Raw genomic sequence first — 27,070 nt, 5'->3', positions numbered from 1 at the left:
TGTAGCTACACATTATTAGGCCATGATACAGAGAAGATGCTGATTATATGATAGGTAGAGAAATCTCCAAAATAGAAAATAAAGGGGAAATAACCATTTTGTGAGGCAGAAGAGCCAGAAATAGAGCAGGTAATCCCCAGGATTCGATTTTCATCCACGCTTTTATTTGGCCTGTTGTCTTAATCCAAATGCCTGGGCAGACTCCTTACCATCACACGCACTGCTCCTGAGACCTACAGAGGGGCCTCCGGACATGCATGTTCCAACTGGAATCCGGCTGCCAGCACTTCCGTCCTAAGCCCAAATCACCTGCCTCCATTCTGCCTGGGCTAACTTCCTCCTCTGGCAGCTTTCCCACTAATTTGCAAGTCCTTCCTGTGAAGGCAGGGGGAATATCATCAGCTCTGCCTCCCCTCTCAGTGCCTCACACCGCCTCAAATTGAATATCCAGAGGGTACATCAAATACCTAAAAAGGCGGTGTAGTGCCGAGGTCTGTGAATAAGCTCTGAAGCCAGGCTGGGTCTGAGCCCCGCTCTGCAAGGCTCCAGTGAGATATCGCCTGTAGGGTGTGTAGGCTCTCAATGAATACAGACCCCTCCTTTGATAAACAAAGCAGCTTGCGTTGCAGTATCAGTGTCAGTGATGCTCTGAAATGGACAAAAATGTATGAACTGAAACAGAAAATGTATTATCACCTTAGCAAAGACACAGAGAAATGTTCTTTGAAGGGAAGCCTCTGGTCACATTTAAGCAAATGAAAAAAAGGTTTGTGTGTGTGTGTGTGTGCGTGTGTTTAATTGGCTGGCCATTAAATCATCTTTGCTTTAGCTTTGAGTGGCCATAATGCAAATTCTCCTGTCTTGGTGGATGTGTTCTGCTCCTAAGATGCAGAGTCCCTCCGGAGGAGTCTGGCCTGCCGGTAACACCATGTGTTCCATTATCTGTGATATTCCACACCCCAGATTTATCGGCTATGGCCCTATCAGTGATGGTATTCCCAGAAAATTTAGGAACCACTTTTATGTTTCCCCTTTTGATATACAGCTACCATTGCCATGTGGGACTTTAATAAAGCCCATCTCAAAATTTGAGACTGGACCCATGGAGATAACTAAGTCTGCAATAATAAATCTTGTCAAAATAGCAAATTCATTCATTTCCTGAAAATGAAATGAAGATATGATTTAAAGCACCCTTTTCTCACGTACCAGCACTGAAATAATAATGTGCTGGCCTTCCCAGGCACACACCAACTTTCACACCACCACAGGAAGGCCAGGCAACCTGTGGCATTGGATGCATTAGAAAGAATAATTTAATTAATAATCATTACGTTATTAACTATAACCCTTTAAATATTACGGGAGTTTTAAAGTTCACAAAGCTCACTCACATGAGTCTCATCCCTATTTTACAGATGAGCAAACTGAGGCACAGAGAAATTCAGAGGTTTATTCATGCACGTGTAGTTGAAAGTGTGATCCAGGCATCTGACTCCTAGCCTAGCGCTCTGTCAGAGGGAGGCTTTTGAGCTGTTTTCGGGAACAGAGATGGAGATAAGGAGCCAAGCAAAGCTTATTTGCCTTTTTCAAAAACCAAACATTGATGACTTTGCTTTAGTCAGAATAATTCAGGGAAAAAATAGACTTACTTTGTTCCAATTCTACAGGGCCAACTCTTCCAAAATCAAATAGAAAGACCAAGAAACAATATCTGGACCAGGTCAATGTAGCTTCTGAATCAATTCAAGCCATAAATATTTATTGGATGGTTATGTCCAAAGACTCAGGCTTTGGCTTCAAGGAGCTTACAGTTTAGTCGAAAGGCTAAAACAAGAATGCATGCCATACACACGCGCATGCACACACACACACACACACACACACCCCAGAACAAAGGCCGACTTAAGGTAGAGAAAGACTAATGGAGGTGAGGTGAGGAGGGGGCATTCAGGAAGGGTTTCTTGAAGAATGCAGTGATGGGCTTTGACATTGAATGAGGAAGAAATGCATGAGAGGCACACCTGTACAAAGGCATTATGGAGGCAAAGCACGGAGATGAGTTAACATACATGCAAAGTGCCTGGCACATAGTGACCATTTGCTAACGCCTATTCATTTTTATTGGAAGGAAAGGGAAGAAACCTTGGACTGAGTTTAAGAAAAAGCCATACTGAGAGGAGACAAGCAGAAGTAGTGAGCAAGCGGTTTGCTAGGGTGAACAAGAGGAGAGACAGGTCGCACGGGCCAACTCATGGTCCCCTTCACAGGGAAGCCATTTGCGTTCAGGCTCTGAATTTCGTCTATTGCCCCCCCTGCTTTGAGCAGTGGCTGTGAGGAGCAAAAGACGTGCAAAACATAGGGGCACCTGGGTGGCTCAGTCGTTTAAGCAACCGACTTCGGCTCAGGTCATGATCTTGCAGTCCGTGGGTTCAAGCCCCACATCAGGCTCTGTGCTGAAAGCTCAGCGCCTGGAGCCTACTTCTGATTCTGTCTCCCTCTCTCTCTGCCCCTCCCCCGCTCACACTCTGTCTCTCTCTCTCTCTCTCTCTCTCTCATTAATGTTAATAAATAAACATTAAAAAAATTTTTTACAGATGTGCAAACCATATAATGCTGGACATAACTGAGGGTGTAGTGTCTGTGCTCACAAGATCCTGCTCTCCTAGTCTAGTACATGGCTGAGGGGTGACAGGACCACACAGGGAACAGCTCCAGCCGCCATCGCCCTTGCAAAGGGAGGGAATCGCTGGGTTGGAGATGAACATAGAGCAGGCTGGGAAAGTTTCCACACCGTCAGCCACTGCCAGCACCTCCCAGAGCTCTAGAAGGGCAAGGTTACTTCCATTTTTTTGAGGGTCCTGAGGTACTAAAAGAAGAAGAGTTGCCAAAGCAGGGTTACCAAAGTTGGGGTGTATTTTCAAGCCTCACAACTAATATTCTAGCACGTTTAATAATTAACGTGCAATGTACCATCATTATGCTATTCAAAAGCCAAATAGAGACTTTATAAACAAATATCAATTCATCCTGCAACATAGACTAGCGATATGGTGTGGCAACAGAACCTAGGTTTCAAGATAATGTGATGAACACCAGTCTCTCTGGATCCTGTCCGCTCTATCACAGATTGAATGTATAAAGTCACCTGCAGATAACAACAAAAATTTACATTCAAGCCCCTGACAATTAGGAGGCAAGACCTTCCTGCTTACCTTCCTTCCCTTCATCCCACTCTTGCTCACCCCTCCCCCACCTTCCTCACCACTTCAGATTCATGCAGGTCACCCCAGGTGTCCCCTGCAAGTCCCATTGCAGGACCAAACAAAGACACCTCTGCAGTCCAGGACCTAGGGCTTGCCCTGCTGTGCTAGGGAGACCAAGCACTCTTCGGGGAGCCTTGCATAGTCTGGAAGGATGGATAGGCCCTGCTGCACAGTGAAGCGGTGAAGGCCACTTTCCACTCCTCTGCTTGCTTAGTTTTTTTGTGCCCCCTTCTTCTTGGCTTCTCGAGGCCCTGTACAAACCACTGTTGTTCCAAATGGCTAAAACCACTTGACATTTAGTGCAGCAGAGACCCTGCAAGGAACTAACTCCATGCTCAGTGGTAGAATTCACTGCACCAAAAAATTAGATCGTTCCACCGCCTGCCTATGACTCTCTATTACTTTACAAATGATTAGAAAAAAAAAAGAAAGAAATAGCAGGCTTTCTTCAGATGCCCCCAAAAGACCGTCAAAGAATGTAGTGTTCCCCTGAACACATACCTATGACCAAGACAACACCAAGGCAAGCAGAGACAAATGCATTAATCTGCTTGTTCCATCAGTCATCCCATACACATTTACTGCGTGACCATGTGCGTCAGGTACTGGGCACACAGCTAGGAATAGGGTGTGATCTTTTCCTTACCAAAACCAGAGGATGAAGTAGGTGGACAGACCAGGGACAAGGAGAGAGCTCAGTAAACACTATCCCAGCAAACTCACAGGTATTCAGGTAGCAGGATTAGTGTAACCCCTTATGGTGGGGCTGAGATGCCCACCCCCCTCTCTTCGCATCCATTCCTCAGCCCCCTTCATCCTCTCTTCCTTTATTTTATTCTGACCCTCTTCCTCCTCACCCATCCTGGGCCTCACTCTCTCTCCAACCTCCCTGCCCTCCTCCCCTAACCTCAAGCTCTGGGTAAACATAAAAAGCACACACATTCTTGTGCCCAAGGCATCCTCAGCCTTAGAAACCTTTCATTCTTAATGCAAATGCCTACTTTACACATGCTTTGTGATTTATTTATTTCCATCCCAACCTTCAGAAGCAGGGGGACTTATCAGTAAATGTCATAAATTCTGGATTTTTTTTTTTTAAAGCTGCAGCTCCAACAGCCAGCATCTGACAAGGATGCGTGCTACACAAACAGAAAACTGAATGAAGCCCCAGAAGAATGCAGGCATTTTTAGAGCTCCAGAGTTTTAGCTCAATTCCCTGTGTCGAGGTGGTTTCTATCTGTGTCAGTCAGTGCGTCACAACATCAGCCTCCATCCACCGTTGCACAGCACCCCTCAGCAAGTGCCTTCCCACACAATATCATCAACTGTAAAAACTGCAACCACTGTTGAAGTTACAACCACAATTATTTCTACAAATGGGGAGGGATTTGGTGCTGCTCAGTCAGTCCCTGCTAAGTAGGTTACCCACTGGACAAACACCTTTCCTTTTAGTAAATTCCGAATGCCCCTGGCTCAGCTGTATATTCATAGGAATTACCAGTTCACGGGAATAAAATGTTCACTTGCATTTATGAAGTTCTCTTTTGGTGCTGATGATAAGGATGGTTCCACAGCAGCCCCAGTCTGTGGTGACCAACTGTAAAGTCCTCAGCTGCTTGGTTTTAAGAATCCCTCCCTTAAAGCGTCACCTCATTTGTAAAAATTGGGCCTAAGTTGGACTTCACCTTATATGAACCTTCAACCCTGGCCATCTGCTTCCCAGCCCCTGCAGGAGCTTCCTCTGCCTTCTCTAAATCTCTCTTTCTGCATCGCCCTGCCTCCCTCACCTTTCCCTTGAGGGCCTTCCACCTTCTTGTGATTTTGTATTTTGCTAGAAATTTTAACTCTATTCTCTGAGATGGCTCTCAAGACCACACCAATAGCTCAGAGTACTCACAATCGTTACAAAATACAAATGAAGCACCCCACAGCTCACCCCATGCCATATCCTCACCCAAAAGACCAGCTCTCAGAGCATATGTCATCATGATCACATTAAATTCAGATTTCCTTATTATTGTTGTATCAATCCTAGCATCCAAGGTGCTGCATACAATAATGAATATCTGTATGGAAGATTTCTAAATGCTCACTGACGCAGTATGCTACAACCAGCTAGTAAAAACAACACAACTCAGGAGGAGGGAAATATGCTTTCGTCTAGCACTCAAAACGGACATAAAGTTTATAAGAATATGAAGATTAAGACCAAAGAAGTAAAAAGAATATTGACCTTGCCACTTTTATGAGAGTATATTATATACAGTCGGGATTCAGACTTATATTGATGGGAGCTTCACAGGATGGAAAGGAACCAAAGAAGAGAAGAAGGGAGAGTTCTTTTTTGACTACTGCTCAAAAAAAAAAAAAAATAGTTAAGGTATCAGGAGCATCAAGGAAGAAGCTCCAGAGGAAGAAGTGAGATAAAAACACTGAGTGAGCAGTTTGGGAGAGGATCAGCTTGGCTCCTAAAGCGATAGGCAGGAGTGGAAATAGAGAGCATGCTTTCCTAACAAGAAGTTTACATTCATGCCAAGAAAGTGGGTGAACACTGTCAGATATAACCAGACTTCCCCCTGCCTGACTCACAGGATGGGCTCTGGTATTTCAGACCCTAGCAGAAGGACTTGAGATTCTCCAAGTGGCACCAACCCAAACTCTGATTCACCATAGGTTTGGGGAAGGCCTCTTTTTTGGTCCTGCTAAAGGGGTGGTGCCTTTGTGAAACTACTATTTACACACACGATGGAAATCCCTTGAGGGAAGAGGGGCTGGCTTTTGAAGGGGTGCAGGGACGCCTAGAGTGGGATGGTTACTTTGGTTACAATCAAGAACATCTCTGGCCCTGTGTCTCATCTCTAGGAAAAGGCTGCATGTTCGTCTTGCTGACCAACTGGTAAGCGGAGTGTGACCCACAAGCAGTCTGTTCTCCACACTCTGCTGTCAACCAAGGCTCCAAACTTCTTTCTCAGAGTGAGACAATTTCAGAAAGAAAAAAAATATGTTTCCTTCTCAATCAAGACCAATGCCTCTGCCCCCGGAACCCTGGGGGCCCCATTCCCTGGTGAGGAGGCTTGTAGGCTGTGCCCCACATCAACTCCTTCGGGTTAAAATGGCTCTCCTGACACTGGAGTTCAGCCCTACTTCCAGTTCCCAGAACTGCATCCGTGTACTCTGGGCCTCCTATATGGGGAGCTCTAAAACACCTCTCAGGGGGGCCAGAGCCCTCTGCCCAGTTAAATGCACCCTCCCTTCACAATCAAAGGTGTTTCAGACTAAGAGGTGTTTCTCTCACCAAAGGTGTTTCTAAAGGTGCTTTGAGTCAGGGGTAGGGAGACCCTAGACTCAGAAGGGAAGTGCTCAACGCACGGACAGTTGACCTAAGGGGTCTGGGTCATGGAGATATCTTGTGTGGCACTCCTTCACAAAAGGCAGACCTGTTCTCTGACCAGGCCCTTGGGCCAAGCTGGACAGCACCCGTGTCTGGCTTCCAAAGGAACTTCCCCTCCTGGCCATCAGTCGCTCATCTTGAGTGACCGGAACACAAGATGTTGCCAAATGCCCCGGGGACATGCCTTCAGCCGCCGGACCTAGAGGGTTAGGAAAGGCGCTTCCTAGGCTCGAGAAGGGTCGAGGAAGGACTGGAGTACCCCTCGTTCAGAGATCTGGGAACGAAGCTCTCCTTGTCAGAGTGTGGATCACCGGGGAAGGCGCCGGGCAGGGCAGCCTCCGGAGCCCAGAGCCGCATTTCCCTACACCAGCTTCCTTGCAAAACCAGGAGAGGCGGCGAGACGGAGCGGAGCAGCCAGTCACCCTCGCCCGCCGCCGGGAGGCCGGAAAAGTTCCTCCCAGAGCGCGGCGAGCTTGCCGGCATCTGTCCAAGGTGCTGAAAGGTCTCCGCGGCCGGCGGGAGGGCCGGCTTCTGCGCGCCCTCAGCCTCCTGGCCGCCCGCTCTGCCCTTCCAGCCTCTTGCCCTGTCCTCTGCCCCGCCGCACCGAAGCCTCTTCCCTCCTCCTCTCCCACCCCGCGCCCTCCACTCTCGAGCGGCATCAACTCCGCCGGCGCCCGGGCCCCCGGGCCCCCACCATGTTCTTAGGTCTGCCGAGCCCCTTCCCGCAGCGGCCACCTCCAGGGCGCCTCTGCCGCTGGGCTGTCGCCGCCGCCCCCCTCTTACCTTCTTCTTTCGGTCACGGGAGCGGTTCCTCCGCTTCCTGTTGGATTCCTCCTTCTCCTTCTGCTCCTGGAGGGCCTGCGCCTCGATGTCTTTGATTTTCTTCAGCTGTTTAGCCGCTTGAGCCATGGCGGGTCACGGTGCTCCGGTCCCCGCCTCCCGGACCCCTCACACTTGGCAATCCAGGTGGCGACACCCTCCCGAGGAGGAAAAAAAAATGAGTCTCTGCTCCGCGGAGGGGGGGTGGGGGGGGAGCTTCTTTCCCCACCGCGGGAAGGATGCGGCCGGGTCGGTGGGGGAGGCAGCTGCGAGACGATCAGAGGGCGAGGCGCGCCGCGGCTGCCCGGCGGCCCCCGGATGGCGCCTCCCGCCGCGGCCGGAGCTCGCTCACCAGCGCCCGGGACGGGCTCTGGGCTCGGCCCCGCCGCCTCCTTCCCTCCCTCCCTCCCTCCCTCCGTCCCTCCCTCCCTCTCCTGCGGCGGCGGCGGCGGCGGCGCGGGGGGCGGGGGCGGGGAGGCGGCTTGTACTGCGGCGAGCGGCGAGCGGGCCGGGGAGGAGGCGGACTCCAGCAGTTAACGCAGGAGGGCGCGGGGGACGCTCTCGGCCAGGGGGCCTGGCCGGCCCGACGAGGCTCGGCGCGCTCGGCTCCCGCGCTGGTGCATTGCGAGCGCCCGGCTCCGGGCGGGCGGGCCGGCGGGGCTTCCACCACTGCAGTGCCGCCGCCGCGGCCGCCAGACGCACTGGCCCCCGTGCCGTCGGGTCTCAGGGAACAAAGCCGGCCGCTCTACCCCGACCTACTGGGGCGCCGTGGGGGACACTACTGCGGGCCACCTCGCAGCGCCAGGGGACTAAGGGAGGCTGCGGCGGGCGGCGGGCCCCGCTCGGAGGAGACCCCGCAGACCAGCGCGCCTGGAGGCGGCGGCGGAAGAGACAGCACCCTGGGTCGCTGAGCCCCCGACCGCACGGCAGGGGTGGGGGTGGGGCGGGGGCGGGTCGGGGGCCGGGCCTCGGGGCGCCCCCGGGCGGTGGCCGCGGCGGGGCCGCGACGCACCGGCGCCCAGCCTCCGCTGCCTTTCCTCCGAGGGTGTCCACTTAAGGGCGCGCGCGGTGCCAAGGCTCCCCGGGGGAGAGCCCCGTTTCCCCATGTCCCTCGCTTATAGAGATTTGCCCCTTCCAGACCGTGTGGGCCCTTCATTTGCATATTTCCCAATTATAGCTGGAAAACGTGTCCAAGATGAAGTGAGCAGTTTTCCCTTGAGTTTCCTTTTGACGGGAGTGGAACTAGGTTTTTGCACCGGGCACCGCCCACCCCCACCCTCACCCCCATTCTCAACACTCTCACACACACAACCTCACTCGGCAACGCCGCCTTTCCCCGTGTTCAGCTGTAAAGAACCACACACCTAGCTGTTTCGGTCACGCAGCCGCAAACCCAGGCTGCGGGAGGGGGAGGGGCCTTAAGCTCACCTACCCACTCGTCGCGTGACGGGCGCGAAAACTAAGACCCCAACTTCGAAACCACTGCCTGGTGGGTCTGGTGCCGCTCCTTCCCCATCAGGTGGGACGGACCTTTTTGCTCACATAAAGATAAAGGTGGATTTGTGGGAAATAATATTTAAGAATTAGTCAAGTTATTATGAAATAGTCTGCTTCCTTCGGCCCTAAGCTGAGAGCTTGATGCAGACATTTAACCAAGCACAGAGCCGATCCTGGCAAGTAGGAATCTCGTCTGTACTACGGCAAAATGTCTCTCAAACGGCTTTGTGCTGAGCCACCTCATAGGGTACAAACTTGGGGAGGGGTTGAATCACCCACCTGCTCTCCAGACTCCATGCTTTTTCCCCTTACTGGAACCTTTCCTCCCTCGACCTCCTACTCCCCCTCCATTTCCCTATCTGCCCCCAGTCCCCCTGCAATCCGCTCCACCTAGATGTGGTCAATAATTAAGGGGCTGGCTGACCATCTTCTTTGCCTGGGACTGGGTTCTGGACCCTCTTCCCTTCTGACTCTACATCAACATTGTCCAACTGAAGCTTACTGGGAACCACAAACTCCCCCTTACTGGAAACCACAAGTCCCCTATGTCATTTTCAAGTAGCTACATAAAAAAAAGTTAAAAGACACTGGTAAAATTACTTTTAATTATTTATTTTATTTTATTCAATGTATCCAAAATATTATCATTTCAACATGCAACCGATAGAAAATTATTAATGAGGTATTTCACATTATTTTATACTTCAAAATTCAGTGTGTATTTTATACTTACAGCACATGTCAATTCAGACCAGGCACATTTTAGTGGTTTAAGAGGTGTATGTGACTCGTGGTTCCTGTATTGGAAGGCACAGCTCTAGACTGTCTCCCCACCCCACCAGGCCAGCTCACCCATGGCCATGGCTATAATCAGCCTGCCAAGGAGACACATATTTTACCTCTGGCACAGACCTCTCCTCTGCATGCGGGCCCATGTCCCTGTCACCCGAGGCCTCCTACCTGTCATGCCTGCATCCCTTCTTGCCACAGGCCAATCTATATCCCCACTCTGCAGTCATACTAATCTTTTCAAAACACAGATCTGATCATTGTCACTTCTCAGCTTACCATCCTTCTTTTTGGTTTCTAGGACAAAGATCAGAATCTTCTACATGGCCTACGAGGCCCCAAATGATCAGGCTTTTCCTACTACCTGCTGGCCTTACCCCGGGTGTGCCCTGGTTCAGTGCTCCAGCTCAACGTGTCAGTGCTGTCCCTCCACTTTGTCCTCACTGCCCCTGCCCAGACTGCTCTGCCCCATTCTAACTGTCCTCTCAACCGGCCCCCAATCTGGCTAATTCCAACTCACTCATCCACATCAAGGTGGTCTTCACTTTGTCAAGGAGGTCCTTCTGGAGCCCCAGATGAGCTCTACCATCTCATTATAACACCATCTGTGCCTCCTTCACAGCCACCTGCTGTCAGTACAATTTTACATTAGTGTGTTCGTTTTGATTGATGCATGTCTCCCTTACTAGACTTTAAACTCCATAAGGGAAGGGATAGTGTCTGGTTCGGCTCACCCTTGTATCTTTGGTACCTTTCACGGTGACTGACACATAGCAGGGGATCAGTAAACACGCGTGGAAGGACCAACTAGTCTGCTGTGTACTGGCTTGGGGAATGATAATAAGACTAGCTGACACGTATCCAGCATTGCCATTGCACCAGGCACTGTCTCCACTTTACAGATGGGGAAAATGGGGCACAAGGAAGTTACGTAACTTCCTCAAAGTCACAAAGCTAGTCAACAGTGGAGCCAGAATTTGACCCTGCCCATCTGGCTCAGGAGCACATACTCTTACCATTATGCTGTACTAAATTATGTAATTTCCTTACCTACAAACAAGGATACTGGTAATACCTCCCTTAAAGGATTTTTGGGAGGAACTGGGGAGAGAGTGAATGTGAAATGATTCAGTAAAACATAAAGTGCTGTATCGAGCTTCAGTTTCCTTTTTTTTTTTAATTGAAGTATAGTTGACACACAACATTAATGCACAACATGGTGATTCAGCAGCCCTATAGGTTATGCTGTGCTCACCACAAGCATAGCTACCATCTATCACCATACAGCACTTTACAACACCACTGGCTGTCCTCTACTGTGCCTTTCAGCCTTGGTGATTATTCCTTCCTTATCTGGAAGCCTGTGTCTCTCATTCCCCTTCATCCATTTTGCCCATCTCCCCCTGCCCCTCAACCACCAGTTTGTTCTCTGCATTTATGAGTCTGTTTCTGTTTGTTTATTCATTTGTTTCCATTTATGGATTCCACATATAAGTGAAATCATATGGTATTTGTCTTTCTCTGCCTGACTTATTTCACTTAGCATAGCACCCTCTCCATCTATCCACATTGTTTCAAATGACAGGATCTCATTCTTCTTTATGGCTAATATTCCCTTGTATGTATACACCACATCTTCTTTATCCATTCATCTGTGGATGGGCACTTGGGCTGCTACCATATCTTGGCTATAAACAATGCTGCAATAAACATGAGAGTGCATCTATCTTTCCAAATTCGTGTTTTCATTTTCTCTGGGTAAATAACCAGTAGTGAAATTGCTAGATCATACGGTATTTTTATTTTTAATTTTTTGTGAGATTTAGTTTTCTTAAAGCAAGGAATGCAAGACTGGACAAGTTGGTGTCCAAGCTACCTCTCAACTCCAGAATCCCAACTTCTCTTATATATCAAAATCCTCATGGGAAGCTTTTGAAGATCAAAAAAAAAAAAAAAAAAAAAAAAAAAAAGAAAAGAAATTCTGAGACACAAAGGGGAAACCTTATCATTAATGAACAGTGAGGGGTGAGTACAAAGGCCCTGGCCCAAATCACCCCTAATGGTGGCAGTCCTGGCCCTGAATTTCCAAAAACCCATTAGGGAAAAAGATGTGTCCGTGTCAGGGTTCACTTGTAAGGTAGTCCCCTTGGATCCTAGTATATGTTAGGCGACTGCAGACTAAGAAGGAGAAAATGGGACTGTGCCGTCTGAAGGCATTTGCTCCCACAGGCTGATCTGGATGAGGGCAGAGGGGTGAGGGGGCCACAACCACACTGCGCTCCTACAGCAGATGACATGGGACAGAACATCTGATCAGCTGGAGGGCCTTCCTTCCTCCCAGTCAGAGGACAGACAATGTTGGGCATCTACGGACCTCATGTCATAGACAATAATAATGATCACCATTTATGGACAGGTTGCTATGCCCAAGGCACTGCTAGTCGTTTACATAATATTTCTTTCTCATAACAAAAGCCTTGTCACCCCTACTTCCCACAGGAGGAAGCAGAGGCTGAATGTGTTTACCTGACTCCCCACCCCACCCCACTCCCAGGTCACACGTCTAATGGGGCGGAGTCAGAATTCAGATCCAAGCTAACTCCAAGTCTGACCTTAGGTGACTGGTTTTGCCAGTGACTCCGCGGGGTCTCCTGCAGTGCAGAGGTAATAGTAATTACTTGAGTTAGATGCATGCAATAATATCCCCAGGCAGGCAACCGAAGGGCCAACCTATTCCTGATGTTGTAGAAACAAAATGCTCTGGGCAGCAACCAGAGACTGCCCCTCTGTGGTCACTGACACAACTGCTGATGACAGAGCTGTGACCCCCTCCTCAGGCCCTTCTTGCCTTTTCTTCTGGCGCCCCAGCATCCCGCGTGCACTCACACTGAGGACCGGCTGTTCACTCAGATGTATGGGAAAGCAGCCGAGGGACAACCAGGCATCTGTGAGGCTCAGACATGGCTGTGGGAAGTGAGCAGAAACCCTAGCACAGGAGACAATCTCTAGAAGCTCCTCTTCTTTCTTTCTCCCTGGTGACGAGTATTACTCCCTTCAGCTGTTAAGTAAAAGGAGAGGGATCCATTTTTATATTTTTGCTTTCTTCCCTGAGATTTCCAACTGGTTCCCTCAACCCCATTCTGTTATTATGTGTTTATGCAACTAGACTGATTTGTGTTCTTAAAAGAAACATTATTAATAATTAATAAAGCTTCCCAAGATAAAAGCTGCCTCCTGCACTAAATAATATAAATAGCTAAAACACACTGAACGCACCAGACATTCTTCTGAGCTTATTTAACCCTAATAACAACTTTGTGAGTTAGATGCCATTATCATTATCACTATTTTATAGATGAAGAAACCGAGGTGCTGAGAGAAAAAAAATAACTTCTTCAAGACTTATTAGCCATGGGACGTAGGATTGAACCAAAAAGTGAATCTCAGAGTCTCTGCTTTTACTACACTGCTAGAGCTCCCATCTTAGGTCGAGGTTGGGCCTTGAAGGCCCCTCCTATTCTGTCTCTGCACCCATAATTCCTTTTAGGAAAGAAGGAGCCAGTAAGTGTCTACCAAGGCCTTAGCCCTCTGTGGACAGAGGCTGTCCCATTCACCTGTGGATCCCAACCACCTAGCACAATGCCATTGCAGGCATTCAACTCAAGGTTGAACCAGAAAATGTCATCCATGAGGCATGGATGTTGAAGGTGGAACAAAGAGGCAAGTGGAAGATATGAGAATCTCAGGATCTGAAGAAATGGTGTTTCCATTGCCCAGCCAATAGGAGAACTGGATTCCTCTGGCTGCTCTCACATTCCCAGACCACATCACTCCCCCCAGGCAGCCTGCCCCAAAGGGCTGCTTCTCTGCTCCACATGGGGAGTCCAAACCATGTTCCCAGAACGTACAGACATTAACCTCTGCTCTGCCCTCTGTCAAGACGCAGAAATTATTTAAACCTTTCTTCTGTGTGATATCCCTTCAAATATTTGAGGAGAGCTTTCACTTCTTCCCTATAATACTTGTCCAAAATAATGTCAGGAGTTCATAGCGAAGGTGAACATTGAGCTCAAGAACTCCTCTTTCCTGTCCAAAATTTACAAATAAAGGCAACATATTGTTTTAATCGTTGCATTTTCAAGGGTGGAATTTGAAAAGATAAAAGAGCCTCTAAGCCAAGGTGTTCAGAGAAAACGGAAAAATAGGAAGATATTTTACATTTGGATTCTTGGAAAATGCTGGAATAAAATTCATTTATCCACTCAACCCGACCTGGGCCCTCAGTCTCATTCAGTAACCCCATCTGCTATTCTCCTGTCTGCTTTACTGCACCTCAAACATGTCCCCCTCATCTGTCCTTTGTCACTCTCAACAGAGGCCATTGTCTTCCACTTCCCAGAAGAAACGGAAGCAACCAGGCTGACTGTCCTTAGCTTCCTCCCCATCCTCATCATTCGTACCTGTCTACACCAACCCTCTTGACAATGCTTTTCCTTTGGTTTATCCTCTGGATCTCATCCTCCCTCACCTCTTCAGAAAATGTGGCCATGAATTATCCCTTCCCTCCCAAATCTTCATTACATGTCTCTCCACCAGCTCCTTCCACGCGGCCCGTGGACTCTCCACAAACCATGACTATGTAATGACCCTCTCCCTTCCCTCCACAGCCAGGATGCCAGAAGGAGACATCAGTGCTTCCCCTCTACCCCACTCACTCCTCACCCTGAATTCTGTCCCCACATTGCAGAACCCATAGTCTCATTCCCATCTTGAATTTAACTCCCTGGAGCATTTGATCTGGTTGCATACTTCCCTAGTTTCTGGGACCCTGCCCCTCGTTTTCCTATCTCCTGAATGTTCTTTTCAGGCCTCACTAATTAACATTTACAGCCTGGCCCTTTTTCCGTTTATCACTTCTCCCTCCATGGTCTCAGCTTGGCTTCAACTAGCACCCACCTGACAATGATGCCAAACCTCTAACCCAGCTTTGACCTCTCTCCTATGACTGAGACACAAGGCCTCCTAGACAGCACCATCAGACGTCACAGCCATCATCACCCCTCTTGGCATCTCTATTCCCAGTTAATGGCATTACCGTTCACCCGTTCTCCTGAGCCAGAATCCCAGGGTCCCATGAAGCTCCCCCCTTCCTTCCCTTTACACACCCAACCCACTAGATTCCAGAGTCTTTCTCAAAGACTACTGCTCAATTTGAATGTGCATTCAAATCACCTAGAGATCTTATTAAAATGCATATTTTTGTACAGTAGGTACGGATGGCTCGCAACAATGGCCCTTATTCTCTGCCCCACCCTGCACACAGCAACTTCAATATATACACCCTGTGTATCACCACTTACACTGAGACAGGCAATGCTTTTGGCCCCCAGTGTGCTCCTTCTTGCCTCCTCCCTCTCAGTGCCCACCCCTCGCCCCCCAGAGTTAGGCACTTTTCTGACCTCTGTCACCTTAGACTAACTTTGCCTGGATTAACTTCATATGGATGGAATCATACAACACATACCCCTCTACATAGGGCTTCTTTCACTCAACATTATGTCTATGAGATTTACCCATGGTGTTGTGTATTTCAGCAGTTTGTTCTTTTCTGTTACTGAAAACTGTTCAGTAACACAGTTACTGCATATCTCTTCTCATGTTGATGGACGTGGCTTGTTTCCACTCTGAGGCTACCATGAATAAAGCCAGTGTGCACGTAGCACCCATCACATTTCTTCTGGGAGACAGAAGCCCTCGTCTGCATTGGGTATATACCCAGGGTATATACTCAGTCGGCATACGTATACTTTGCTTCTCCAGAGTAGATATACCAATGTACGTTCCCACCAGCAACGTAAGAGAATTGTGGTTGGTCCACATCCTCACCAGCACTTGGCGTTGTCATGGGTTTTGGGTGTAACCTTTCCAGCGAGAGAGCAGAGCACCTCCTCACATACGCTGGTGTTTCCGAGGGCTTCTGGAACAAGGTGCTGTGGACAGGGCCACCTACACCACAGAGATGTATCACTGGAGGTCTGAGATGAAGGTGCCCACTGAGATGAAGGTGTTTCCTTCTGAGGACCGTTCGAGAGAAGTGTTCCAGGCCTGTCTCCTGTTCTTGAAGCTCATGCATTGCCCGGCCTGGAGATGGCGATCTCCTTGTGTCTTCACACTGTGTCTTTCCCCTGTGCCCCAATTTCCCCTTTTCATAAAGATACTAGTCATATCAGATTAGGGTCCACCCTAATGACCTCATCTTTTTTTAAATGATAAATGCGCGTAGCATTTGGGGGCTTTCATGTGGAAGGGAGAACAAATCTATTTAGAACAGTTTAGAGGACAGAACAAAGGTCATCCTTCCCTCTTCTTCTTTTAACAGTTTAACCCATGCTTATGCTTCAGATATTAGATCAAATGCCATGTCTTGCCAGTGTGGCTGGCTTGCTTTCTTCCTTTTTAAAATTGAAATACACTTGACATAAAGGTAATACTAGTTTCAGGTGTACAGCATACTGATTGGACAAGTCTATACACTGCACATGCTCACCAGGTAAGTGTGGTCACCATCTGCCACCACACATTATTACTATATTATTGACTATATTTTCTATGCTGTACTTTTCTAATGATCTCATCTTAACTCAATCATTGGCAACCACCGTTTTTCCAAATAACATAGTCACATGTTACACACACAGCTAAGTGACTAGCCTCAAGGTCCCATTCACGGGTACTGAGCATTAGGACTGCAACATTTTTTAGGAAACACAATTCAACCCATAACACTCGCTTCGTTCCTTTATTAAAAATCTTTAGCAGCTGCCTTCCTATCACCTGCCAAATGAAGAAAAGGCTCCCTCAGGATGACTCTCAGGGCTCCCCTTGGCTTGGTCCCTCCTTGGCATCCAGTCCATTCTTCCACATCCCTTCATTCTGACCCCAGCAGAGGAAAGTATCCCCTAATCTCACAGCTCTGTGTTGGCACTAATTGGTTTCCCTCTGCCTGGATGGTCCTGCCCTTCTATTCCTTTCTGGTGTTCCCTCTGTTCACACAATTCCAGCCATCCATCCAGGTGTGGGCCTGGAAGAGCCTTCCCAGAAGGCTCCGTCAGGTTCTATGCACACTGCTGTTAAGACTCATCACAAAACTTTGTCCCTACCTGTTCATGTCCCTCCATCCTACTGGCCACTCTCAGTTCAGCTCAAGTACACCTTCACCCCATCCTATTTACCCTCAAGCAAAGACTAACCACCTGCTGGGCACCGGCCACTGTGCTGAGCCATGTTCATTGTCTCACTGGATCCTCACAGCCACTCCGGGGTATTGTGGTGTAGAGCACAGATAGACTGCTCCCTGCCTCACCCTGAGTGACACCAGGACTGGACCCTGGTGGTTTGTCTGTGTCACTACAAATCTTTTGGTATACAATTGCAGGGGGTGTTAAGAGACTGGTGTGAGAGAGGGAGAAGATCCTGGAGATACAGGGAGATGGATAGAGGGAGATGAGTCAGCAAAAGAGATAAGAAAAGAATGGCCCTGAGGAGCGAAGGCGACCCGATCACCGGAACTAGGTCCAGTGGCTCAGTAGAAGGTGAGGGACGTTGGGCTGGGAATCAGGAGGGACTGCCAGTGCGCCTTGTTCATGCACACAACCCGAGCACCTCGCACAGTGTTGGGCCGAAACCCGTGTCAGTGTCTGCTGAATGAAGACAGATGAAGCAGGGAGTGAAGGAGAGAAAGAAGCCAAGCTCTTTACCGCCACTCACATCTAGGGCCCTTCCCTATTTTAAGACCTTTGCAGATTTTCGACATTCCTTGCACTAATTTTCAGCCTTTGCCATCTGCAGCTCCTCTCCCCTTCTCTCTCCTGACCTTCATCCCCCCCCCCCCCCCACCCCTGCTCCAGAGCAGCCCTTGGTCCCACCTGACCTTCCCCAGCAGGGATACTCCACACAGCTGATCTCTCCTGCCTCCGCAGGCACGGAATACCCTTGGCTCCCGGGGCACCTGCCGGCCACCTCCCCGCTGACCTTTCTAGCCTCTCCCTCTCGCCTCCCTGCCTTTGCTTATTGGATGGCCCGGGACTCTCTCCATGGGCCACTCTGCTCCCTCTGCCCACACTCTGGCGCCCGATGGTCTCGTGGGTTTAGCCACCTGTGTCTGCCAATGGCTCCCACTCCTACTTCTTCAGGCTGCACCCTCTCCTGAATGCAGGTCCGGCGTCCAGCTTTGGACGCGACATCTCCTTTTGGATTTCTAACATGATGCTCTGAGCCCAGAGGCTTCTAACATGCCCAGAGCGGAACCCCTGACATTTCCCCCACTCCCTGCTCCTCCTAGTGGCTTGCTCGTCCCACTTCATGGCAACTCCATTCCTCCAGGAGCTCAGAATAAAAACACTGGCGTTCTCTTGACTCCTCTATCTATAACATTCCACATATGATTTGTCAGCTGTTCCTACCAGCTCTGCCTTCAAAAGACATCCAGGATTCAACCACGTTTTACCCACTCCTCTGCCTCACCCTTGTTCAAGTCGCCATCAGCTCTCATCTGAAGCACTACCCAAGTCTCTCCACTGGTTTCCCTGCTCCCCTTGTCCGACATCTATTTTCAAGTCAGCAGCCAGAATGCTTCTGTCAAAATATAGGTCATACCGTGTCACACTTCTCTGTTCAAAACCCTCTAACAGTTTCCCATCTCAGAGGAAAAGCCAACGCCACCCCCCATTTTCTCACACACTCTGTCACCTCCCTGACCTCCCGTTACTCTGTTCCAGACACACAGGGCACATCGCTGCATCAGGCTTCTGTACCCACTGTCCATGTCATCCCCTTAACACCTACCTGCTTGGCTCATCCTTTGGCTCACTTCTGATCTCTACTCAAAAGTTCTTTTTCAGTCGGGTGCCTGGGTGACTCGGTTGAGTGTCCTACTCTCAATTTTGGCTCAGGTCGTGATCCCACAGCCCTAGACACCCGGCCCCGCCCCCCCCCCCCCCATCCAGCCCATGCTGAGCATGGAGTCTGCTTAAGATTCTCTCTCTCTCTTTCTCTCTCTCCCTCTGCCCCTGTCCCTTGCTTCCACTCTTTCTCTAAAATTCAAAAAATAAAAAGTGAGGGGTGCCTGGGTGGCTCAGACAGTTGAGCGGCCGACTTCGGCTCATGTCATGATCTCGCGGTCCGTGAGTTCGAGCCCCGCATCGGGCTCTGTGCTGACAGCTCAGAGCCTGGAGCCTGTTTCAGATTCTGTGTCTCCCTCTCTCTGACCCTCCCCCATTCATGCTCTGTCTCTCTCTGTCTCAAAAAGAAATAAACGTTAAAAAAAATTTTTTTAACAAAAATAAAAAAATAAAATAAAAAGTGAGGTCTTTGTGTTAGCTAAGATGGCCATAACAAAGTACCAAGACTGGGGACTCCAACAATAGAAATTTATTTTCTGGAGAAATATACTTCTGGAGGCTGGAAGTCCAAGAATAAGGTGTCTGCAGGGCTGACTCCTTCTGAGCCCTCTCTCCTAGGCTTCTAGATGGCCTTCCCTCTGCCTGTGTCCTAATCTCTTCTTTAAGGTCACCAGTCCTATGGGATTAGGGCCCACCATAATCATCTCATTTTAACTTAATGACCTCTTTTTTTTTAATGTTTATTTATTCTTTGAGAGAGAAACAGAGACAGAGACAGAGAGACAGAGCATGATTGGGGGAGGTGCAGAAAGAAAGGGAGACACAGAATCCAAAGCAAGCTCCAGGCTCCGAGCTGTCAGCACAGAGCCCAACACAGGGCTCGAACTCAGGAACTGTGAGATCATGACCTGAGCCGAAGTCAGATGCTCAACCGACTGAGCCACCCAGGTGCCCCAAACTTAATGAACTGTTAATTAAAGACCCAATCTCCAAATATAGTCATACTCTGAGGTGCTGAGGGTTAAAATGTCGACATATGAACAGGGTGGGGATGATGCAAAATTCAGCCTGTAACAGTCTTCCCCAACCATTTTACCTAAAATTTCATCCCCTTCCACCCCACACGTTACATTTCTCCTGTTCGTATTTTGCTCATCAGCACGTACCACTATCTGTCACACTATGTGTTGTAATGGTGTGTTCTCATCTCTCGCCTCCACTGGGGTATGAGCTCCGAGTGGGCAGGGGACTTAGTTTTGTTCACTGCATTATCTGCAGTGCCTCTCACAGAGCCTGGTATACAGCATACAGTACTATGCTAGTACAACATAATTCACATATTTAATTCACTAAAGCCACAACTGTTTTTGCAAGGCCTCTAGAGCATCCTGGCGCTCGTATTTCTTTCTTTGATTATTTTTATTAAAGATTTTTAAATGAGCTTTGAAAATGGACTCTCATCTAAAACATTTGCTATCATCATTAATGACATGCTCTTGCCCATTTATTAGCAGACTGTTTTCTCCCTGGTACCATTTCCCTCAATCCAACTGTAAAAAGCCTTTTTGGTTCTTAACCTCTTTTTGGAACCAGAAAGCATATAATTTTGTTCCCTCTTGCCCTTCTGTTTGGTATTTAAAAACGCACTCTGAGAGGCATAAATGCAGCTTTTTTTCCTTCAGTGAATTTTCTGTAATTGGGGGCCCTGCTTTAAGAAGACCCAATATACAAAAAGTTTAAGATGCCAAAACTTAAGGAGGGGGCAATGCCTTAGTAAAAGATTCTTTTTTAAAAAAATATTTTCCTTTTGAGGATTCAGTTTGCATGTCCTTAATGATGGTTCTCCTCTGTGCTTTGCAAACGTGGATAGGCTTACACATTTTCATTCCTACAGAATGAGTTTGAGCACCAGTACAGCATCGAGTTAGATATAGCTGTCCTGCCATTTTGGGGGTAAAGACCTTTTCTTAACCTTTTTATTCCTTCTCCCTAGAATGTCTAAATGGCTGCTCTGGGCTCCCAGTGTTGGGATCAGGGCTTGTGTGAGAACAGGGCAGCAGGAGGGTGATGTGGGGCCATGTGGAGGAGACTGGGCAGGGAAACCAGCTTCACACGACTGCTCCCAGCCCGGGTATCCCTCACAGCCTCCTCTGATATCACCTATGACCCAGGGGAAAGGCAATCACAGACTGGGATTTCAAGATTTCAGAGACAGTCTCCCTTATCCATCAGGTTTTCAAAGTCATGAAGGAGGGCCACCTCCAGAACCCCTGATGGCATCACTGGATGTCAGAGCCAAAAGGCACCTCTCAGGTCCCCCCACCCTCATCCTGCAGAGGAGGAAACGGAGGCACAGGGAGGGGGTGTGACTTGCCCAAGGCCACCAGGGGATGCCCTGAGGGACCAGGAGGGAGGGCCAGGTTTCCCTGAGACATCCTGGGCTGGCGTCTCCAGAGAGTGGCGCTCAAGGGAGGAGACAGACCTCTGGATGCAGCCCAGAGTGTGTGTTGTTTGATGGCTGACAGGCACTTTTAGCTCAGCTGGGGTGCACCTCACAAGGTGCTCCAGCACAAGGCCTGGCCTGAAACAGAGAAGGACAGAGGTTGCAAGGGGGCCTGGTCAAGGGTGCTAGAGATGGCCCCAGCACAGGGGAGGGATGAGGAGTGAAAGCACTGGCACAGTGAGTGAGCAGAGGGGAGCACCCTGCCCAGGTCAGGCTGAGTCCCGAGGGAGGGGCTGTGACCCTGCGTGGGGGGCTTGGAGCTGGTGTAATAAATTAAGAACATGCAGATAATGCGGGCACCTGGGTGGCTCAGTTGGTGAAGCATCTGACTCCTGATTTCGGCTCAGGTGATGATCTCACGGTTCCTGGGATTGAGCCCCAAATCGGGCTCTGTGCTGACAATGCAGAGCCTGTTTGGGATCCTCTCTCTCGCTCTCTCGCTGCCCCTTCCCCCACTTGTGCTCTCTCTCTCTCTCAAATAAATAAACATTTTTTTAAATTAAAAAAAAAAGAACATGCAGATTATAATCTGCTGCCTGCAGGCATGAGCCACCCCCGTAGGGTCGGATGGTAAGCCCCCTCAGCATCTGAGCTCCCACTTTGGGGAAGTGAAAACCCCAGGGTCATTTCGATTGAAGGCACAGTTCCAATTCACTCACACAAAGGAAGTCGAGTCCCAGATTTATGGCGAACAGATTCTAGAAACCTGGCAGGATGGGTGGGCCGTGAGCAGGGGTAGGCCAGTCCTCCATCCTGGGTCACCAGCGAGCAAGGGACAGAGAGCAGAGAACCAAGCACCCACTACTTAGGAGGTGGTTGGGACAAAGGTCACTAACTTTTCATGTGTTCAACTCTAAGTGGTTATTGTAAAGGTGGCCCCGGGAAAAGCACAGGGGAACTTGGGGGTGAATCCTGAGCCCAGGTCCCATCTAAATGTCCAGACTTGGAACGTCAGCAAGGCTGTCACACTGTCAAGTGCCAAGGCAGCAACTCAGAATAGCTGTTTCCTCATCACACTGCCCAAGGACCTGCTCTGTGACTCACTGAGGCTCAGCAAGTGTGAGCGTGGCTCATTCTGTCTTTCTGGTCCCTTTACTGCTCTGCCTTCAGCCTAATCCAGTGTCTGGCATAGAACTTAGTAAATGCTTGTTGAGTAAAGGAGTGAGACGTATTTCCCTATACACAATCCCACAGAGCTTCAAAATGACAATCAGGTTGTGTAACCACAGGCAAACCCCCTAACCTCTCTGGGTTTTAGCATCCTCATCTCTAAAACAAGATGCTCTGCAAGGTCCCTTCCACCTCGAACGTTCTCAGATTCCAGAAAGTTGTACAAATGAAAAATCACTTTCTCATCTACTAGGACCAAATGTAGCTGCCCAGTACTTTAAAAGTAGATATGTATAGAAACATATGTATCAACATGAAGAGTTTCAAAGATGTCTAAACACAAGCTGCTGAGGATTCTTTTTAACCTCTAAACACAGGTTTGATTTTGTTTCGAATCCAGCAAAAGGTGAAAGGCCCTTGGGGTGCATAGGCAGCAGAGTAGGGTGAAAGAAAGAGAAAATGAACAAGAGGAAAAACACAAGTGAGGAGGAGCAGAATGAAAGCAAAAGTGAAGGGCAGGGAGGTTTTCAGAGCCCAGGAATTTAAGAGATTTCACACACAGAGGTCCCTTCATTCAAGTTCCTACTGAGCATGTCTGTGGCACAGCCCCGTGCAGAGGAAATGTCTGTGGCATTGAGCACTTGTACTCCAGCTGGACCACTGAGTAGGAAAACCCTACAGGCCACAGGAAAAAGTGAGAAGCAGTGTGAGTTAGCCCATAGGTGTAATGGAACGTTGCTACACAATGGAAAACTACGCAGCCACTAAAAAGGATGAGGTCATTCAAGGTAGTGAAATATACACAAAATCTCTCCAAGATACAGCAAGTGAAATAAAAATAAGATGAAAAACAGCAGTGGTGGTAGCATTTTACCTGGATAATAAAATAAGAAGAGTAGAGCTATTTGAGAGAGCCCCATGCTTATTTGCAGACAAATATATCTATGCTTAGACATGCAGAGAAAGTGTCTTGAAAGACACAGGGGAATTCTTCACGAGGCTGCCTTTGGGGAAGGGAACAAGAAATTGGGGAGGAGAGGGGGCATTTAGCTTTTCACTGCATGGATACCCTTTTATGCAGTTTTAATTCTTTACCGTGTGGATGTCTTACTTTCTTTACTATTTTTTTTATGTTTATTTATTTTTGAGACAGAGAGAGACACAGCATGAGCAGGGAAGGGGCAGAGAGAGAGGGAGACACAGAATGTGAAGCAGGCTCCAGGCCCTGAGCTGTCAGCACAGAGCCCGATGCGGGGCTCGAACTCACAAACTGTGAGATCCTGACCTGAGCCGAAGTCGGACGCTTAACCGACTGAGCCACCCAGGTGCCCCACTTTCTTTACTATTAATTAGTAGTTAATTGCTGCTAAGACCAGCATTTTTAGGTTGTTCTTTGGTTGCTCTGGATTTTCCCTGCATCTGTCTCCTCAGTCATCTCCTGGCAGATGAAGTCCAGATGAAGGACTTATGTCTGGGCCAGCGTAAATCTGGTTAAGATGGCTCTATTTCTTTCTCGTTGTTCCATATTTATCTTTCCCGTGAGCCTGTCAGTGGCTTCCCAACTCTTCTCCCGTCCATCATTTGGTACCACTGTGTCAGGTGGTGGACCCTCCTTCCTGCTGGCACACAGGTCCTTGTGACAGCCCCAGACTTACACTCAAGGCAATCTCTCAGAAGACCCATGAAGAAAAATTGGTCCCTAGCTCTCCTTTGTTGACTCTTTCCTTTCTCCCTCTCTTTTTAAATTGTGATAACATACCTATAACAGAATTTTACCATGTTAAGCATTTTAAACATACAGTGGCATTAAGTATACTCACACTGTTGTGAAGCTATCGCCATCGTCCATCTCCAGAACATTTTCATCTGCACCCATTAAACAATAACGTCCCATTCCCCAGTCCCCCCAGCCTCTGGTAGTCTCCATTCTACTCTTTGTCTCTATGAATTTGGCCACTAGAAGTACCTCATTTGAGTGGAATCATATAACATTCGTCCTTTTGTGTTTGGCTTATTTCACTCAGGGTAATGTCCTCACGTCTTCTCCGTGTTGTAGCAGTTTCTTCCTTCTTAAGGCTGAGCAGTTTTACATTGTGTGCGTGTGTGTGTAGCACACTTGTGTATCCATTCATCCATCAGTGGGCACTTGGGTTGCTTCAACTTTTTAGCGATTGTGAATAATGCTGCTATAAACATACATGTACAAATACCTTTTGTTTTTAAGTCAGATTTAATAAGGTATAATTTATATACAACAAAATTTACCCATTTTACATGTGCAGTTTGATCAGTGCTGTCTAGATATGGAACATTTCCATCACCTCAAGAAGTCCCTTGTGACTCTGGAAAGTCAGTCCCTCCCCCACCCGTAGGCAACCACTGATCCGCTTTCTGTCACTATAGGTTAGTTTTTTTACTTTTATTTATACATGGAATGATACAAAAAGCACTCTTTTGAATCTGGCTTCTTTTGTTCAGCATCGTGTTTTTGAGATTCATCTATGTTATCAATAATATGTCACTAGTTTTTCCCTTATTGCAAAACAAGTATCCCATTGAATAGCTATACTAAGTTTGTTCACCCATTCAGCAGTTGATGAACACTGGGTTCTTTCCAGTATTGGGCATTTGTGATTTAAGCTGCTCCAAATAGTTATGTACAGATCCCTGGGGGGCCAGAAGCTTCCATTTCTCTTGGGTAAATACCTAGTGTGCTTGTGGAAGAAGTATGTGGTAAGTTTGTGTTTAACTTTATAAGAAACTGTCATACTGTTTTTTCAAAGTGGTTGTATCATTTTCCATTCCCACTAGCAGGGTACAAGAGCTCAAATCACTGCACAACTTTATCAACACGTGGTAAGGTCATTCTAGTGGTGAGGTCCATTCTAGTTGTGTGAGGTGGTATCTCACTGTGGTTTCAATTTACATCTCCTTGATAACTAACAATGTTGAACATCTATTCACACATTATTGGTCATTTGTATATCTTCTTTGTCAAAGTGTTTGTTCAAGTATCTTGACTAGTTTTTAAGAATTGGGTTGCTTATTATTGACTTGTAAGTATTGTTTATATATTCTGGGTACAAATCCTTTGTCAGGTATATGCATTGCAAATGGATATATCTCCTGGCCTGTGACCAAACTTTAATGGTGTCTCTTTTTTTTTTTTTTTTTGAGAGAGAGAGAGAGCGAGCACATATGAGCAGGGGAGGGGCAGGGGGTGACAGAGAATCTCAAGCAGGCTCCATGCTGAGATCACGACCTGAGCTGAAATCAAGAGCTGGATGCTCAACCAACTGAGCCATCCAGGAGTCCCTTAATGGTGTCTTTTGAAGAGAAGATTTTTATTTTGATAAAATCCAATTTATCAATTATTTTATTTTATGGTTCATGTCTTTGTGGTGCTAAGTATTTTTTTGTTTGCCTTCCTTTGGTCATCATTACTCTTAAGATTCATTCACTGCATGTAACTGTAGTCCTTTCATTTTCAGTAGTGTATAGAATTCCTTTGTAGGCACATACTTCAAAATATGTCCATCTTATTGTTGAGGAAATGTGGATTGTTCTTGGCCATTACAAATTTTACTGCTGTGAAAACTCTTGTATGTGTATCCCAGGGCATAGGTGCATGTACTTGTCTAGGTTTACAACAGAGTGGAATTGCTGGGTGAGAGGATCTATATAAAGTCAACTGTACTACAAAATACCAAGACGTTTCTAAAAGTAGTTGAACTAATTTACACTCCCACCTGTGGTTTATGAGTTCCAGGTACTTCACATTCTCATCAATAGTTTATATATATTTTTTATCCTTTTCATGTTTACCAATCTGGTAAGTACATTGTGATCATTCATTTTTAGCCTTTCTTTTTTTTCTTTTTTTAAATTTATTTACTTTTTATTATTTATCTCTTCCCAGTAACAGCCTATTTATGTAAATAGGCTCCATAAGGGCAATGGTCCTGTCTTCCTTTCTCACCACTGTATCCTCAGCATCCAGAACAATATTAATATGTAGGACAACAAATAATTATTTGTTGAGTGAATAAAAGGACATATGAAGACAAATAATAATAGAACACTTTTTTTTCTTTCCTTTTTTTTTTTAAGTAGCTTCACACCAAGTGCAGAGCCCAACACAGGACTTGAACTCATGACCCTGAGATCGGAGGCTTCACAGACTATACCACCCAGGCACCCCAAAAATAGAACACTTTAATTTTGCACTCTCCTGAAACTATGTGCAATCTAAAGTAAAAAAAAATTTTTCTTCAAAAGAGAGAACAATTTTCAAAGAAAATGAGGCAAAAAGACAACTTCCTAACCCCCAAACCTCCCTCTTAGCAGAATATTAGAATACTTTTCTCTAGGAAATATGACAAACCCTCATGAGAATAATTAAAAAGTTATATTTTGATTTCTCTCAATAAATGCCTCAGTCAGTTTACTTATGGTCCATTTTTACTATATAGTAAATCTCAAGTTGACAAGCATCACCCAAATGACAAGTTTTGTTTTTTTTGTTTTTTGTTTTTTTTTTTAATTTATTTTTGGGACAGAGAGAGAGCATGAACGGGCGAGGGGCAGAGAGAGAGGGAGACACAGAATCGGAAACAGGCTCCAGGCTCTGAGCCATCAGCCCAGAGCCTGACGCGGGGCTCGAACTCACGGACCGCGAGATCGTGACCTGGCTGAAGTCGGACGCTTAACCAACTGCGCCACCCAGGCGCCCCAATGACAAGTTTTTAAAATGTTTTAACCTCTCATTTGAAAATATAAGCAAATAAAACCAATA

General features: G+C 47.5%; 1 protein-coding gene across 17 annotated transcripts in view; it reads right to left on the bottom strand.

The window, feature by feature from the left end:
- ANK1 (ankyrin 1) overlaps positions 1-7,830 on the bottom strand; it is a 219,143-nt gene extending 211,313 nt beyond the window's left edge. For 7 of the 17 annotated variants that reach the window (XM_040449509.1, XM_040450033.1, XM_040450117.1 and 4 more), the window contains exon 1: positions 7,441-7,830. In XM_040449509.1, the coding sequence (XP_040305443.1) occupies positions 7,441-7,566 (126 nt within the window). In that variant the 5' untranslated portion in view covers positions 7,567-7,830. The remainder of the gene's footprint in view (positions 1-7,440) is intronic. The other 10 variants (XM_040449367.1, XM_040449631.1, XM_040450615.1 and 7 more) reach the window with 3 other exon arrangements.
- Positions 7,831-27,070: the final 19,240 nt, after the last annotated feature.

Source organism: Herpailurus yagouaroundi, unplaced genomic scaffold, assembly GCF_014898765.1.
Source record: "Herpailurus yagouaroundi ecotype Mexico unplaced genomic scaffold, PumYag 28, whole genome shotgun sequence".
Lineage (NCBI taxonomy): Eukaryota > Metazoa > Chordata > Mammalia > Carnivora > Felidae > Herpailurus > Herpailurus yagouaroundi.
This window is presented reverse-complemented; position numbering and strand designations above follow the sequence as displayed.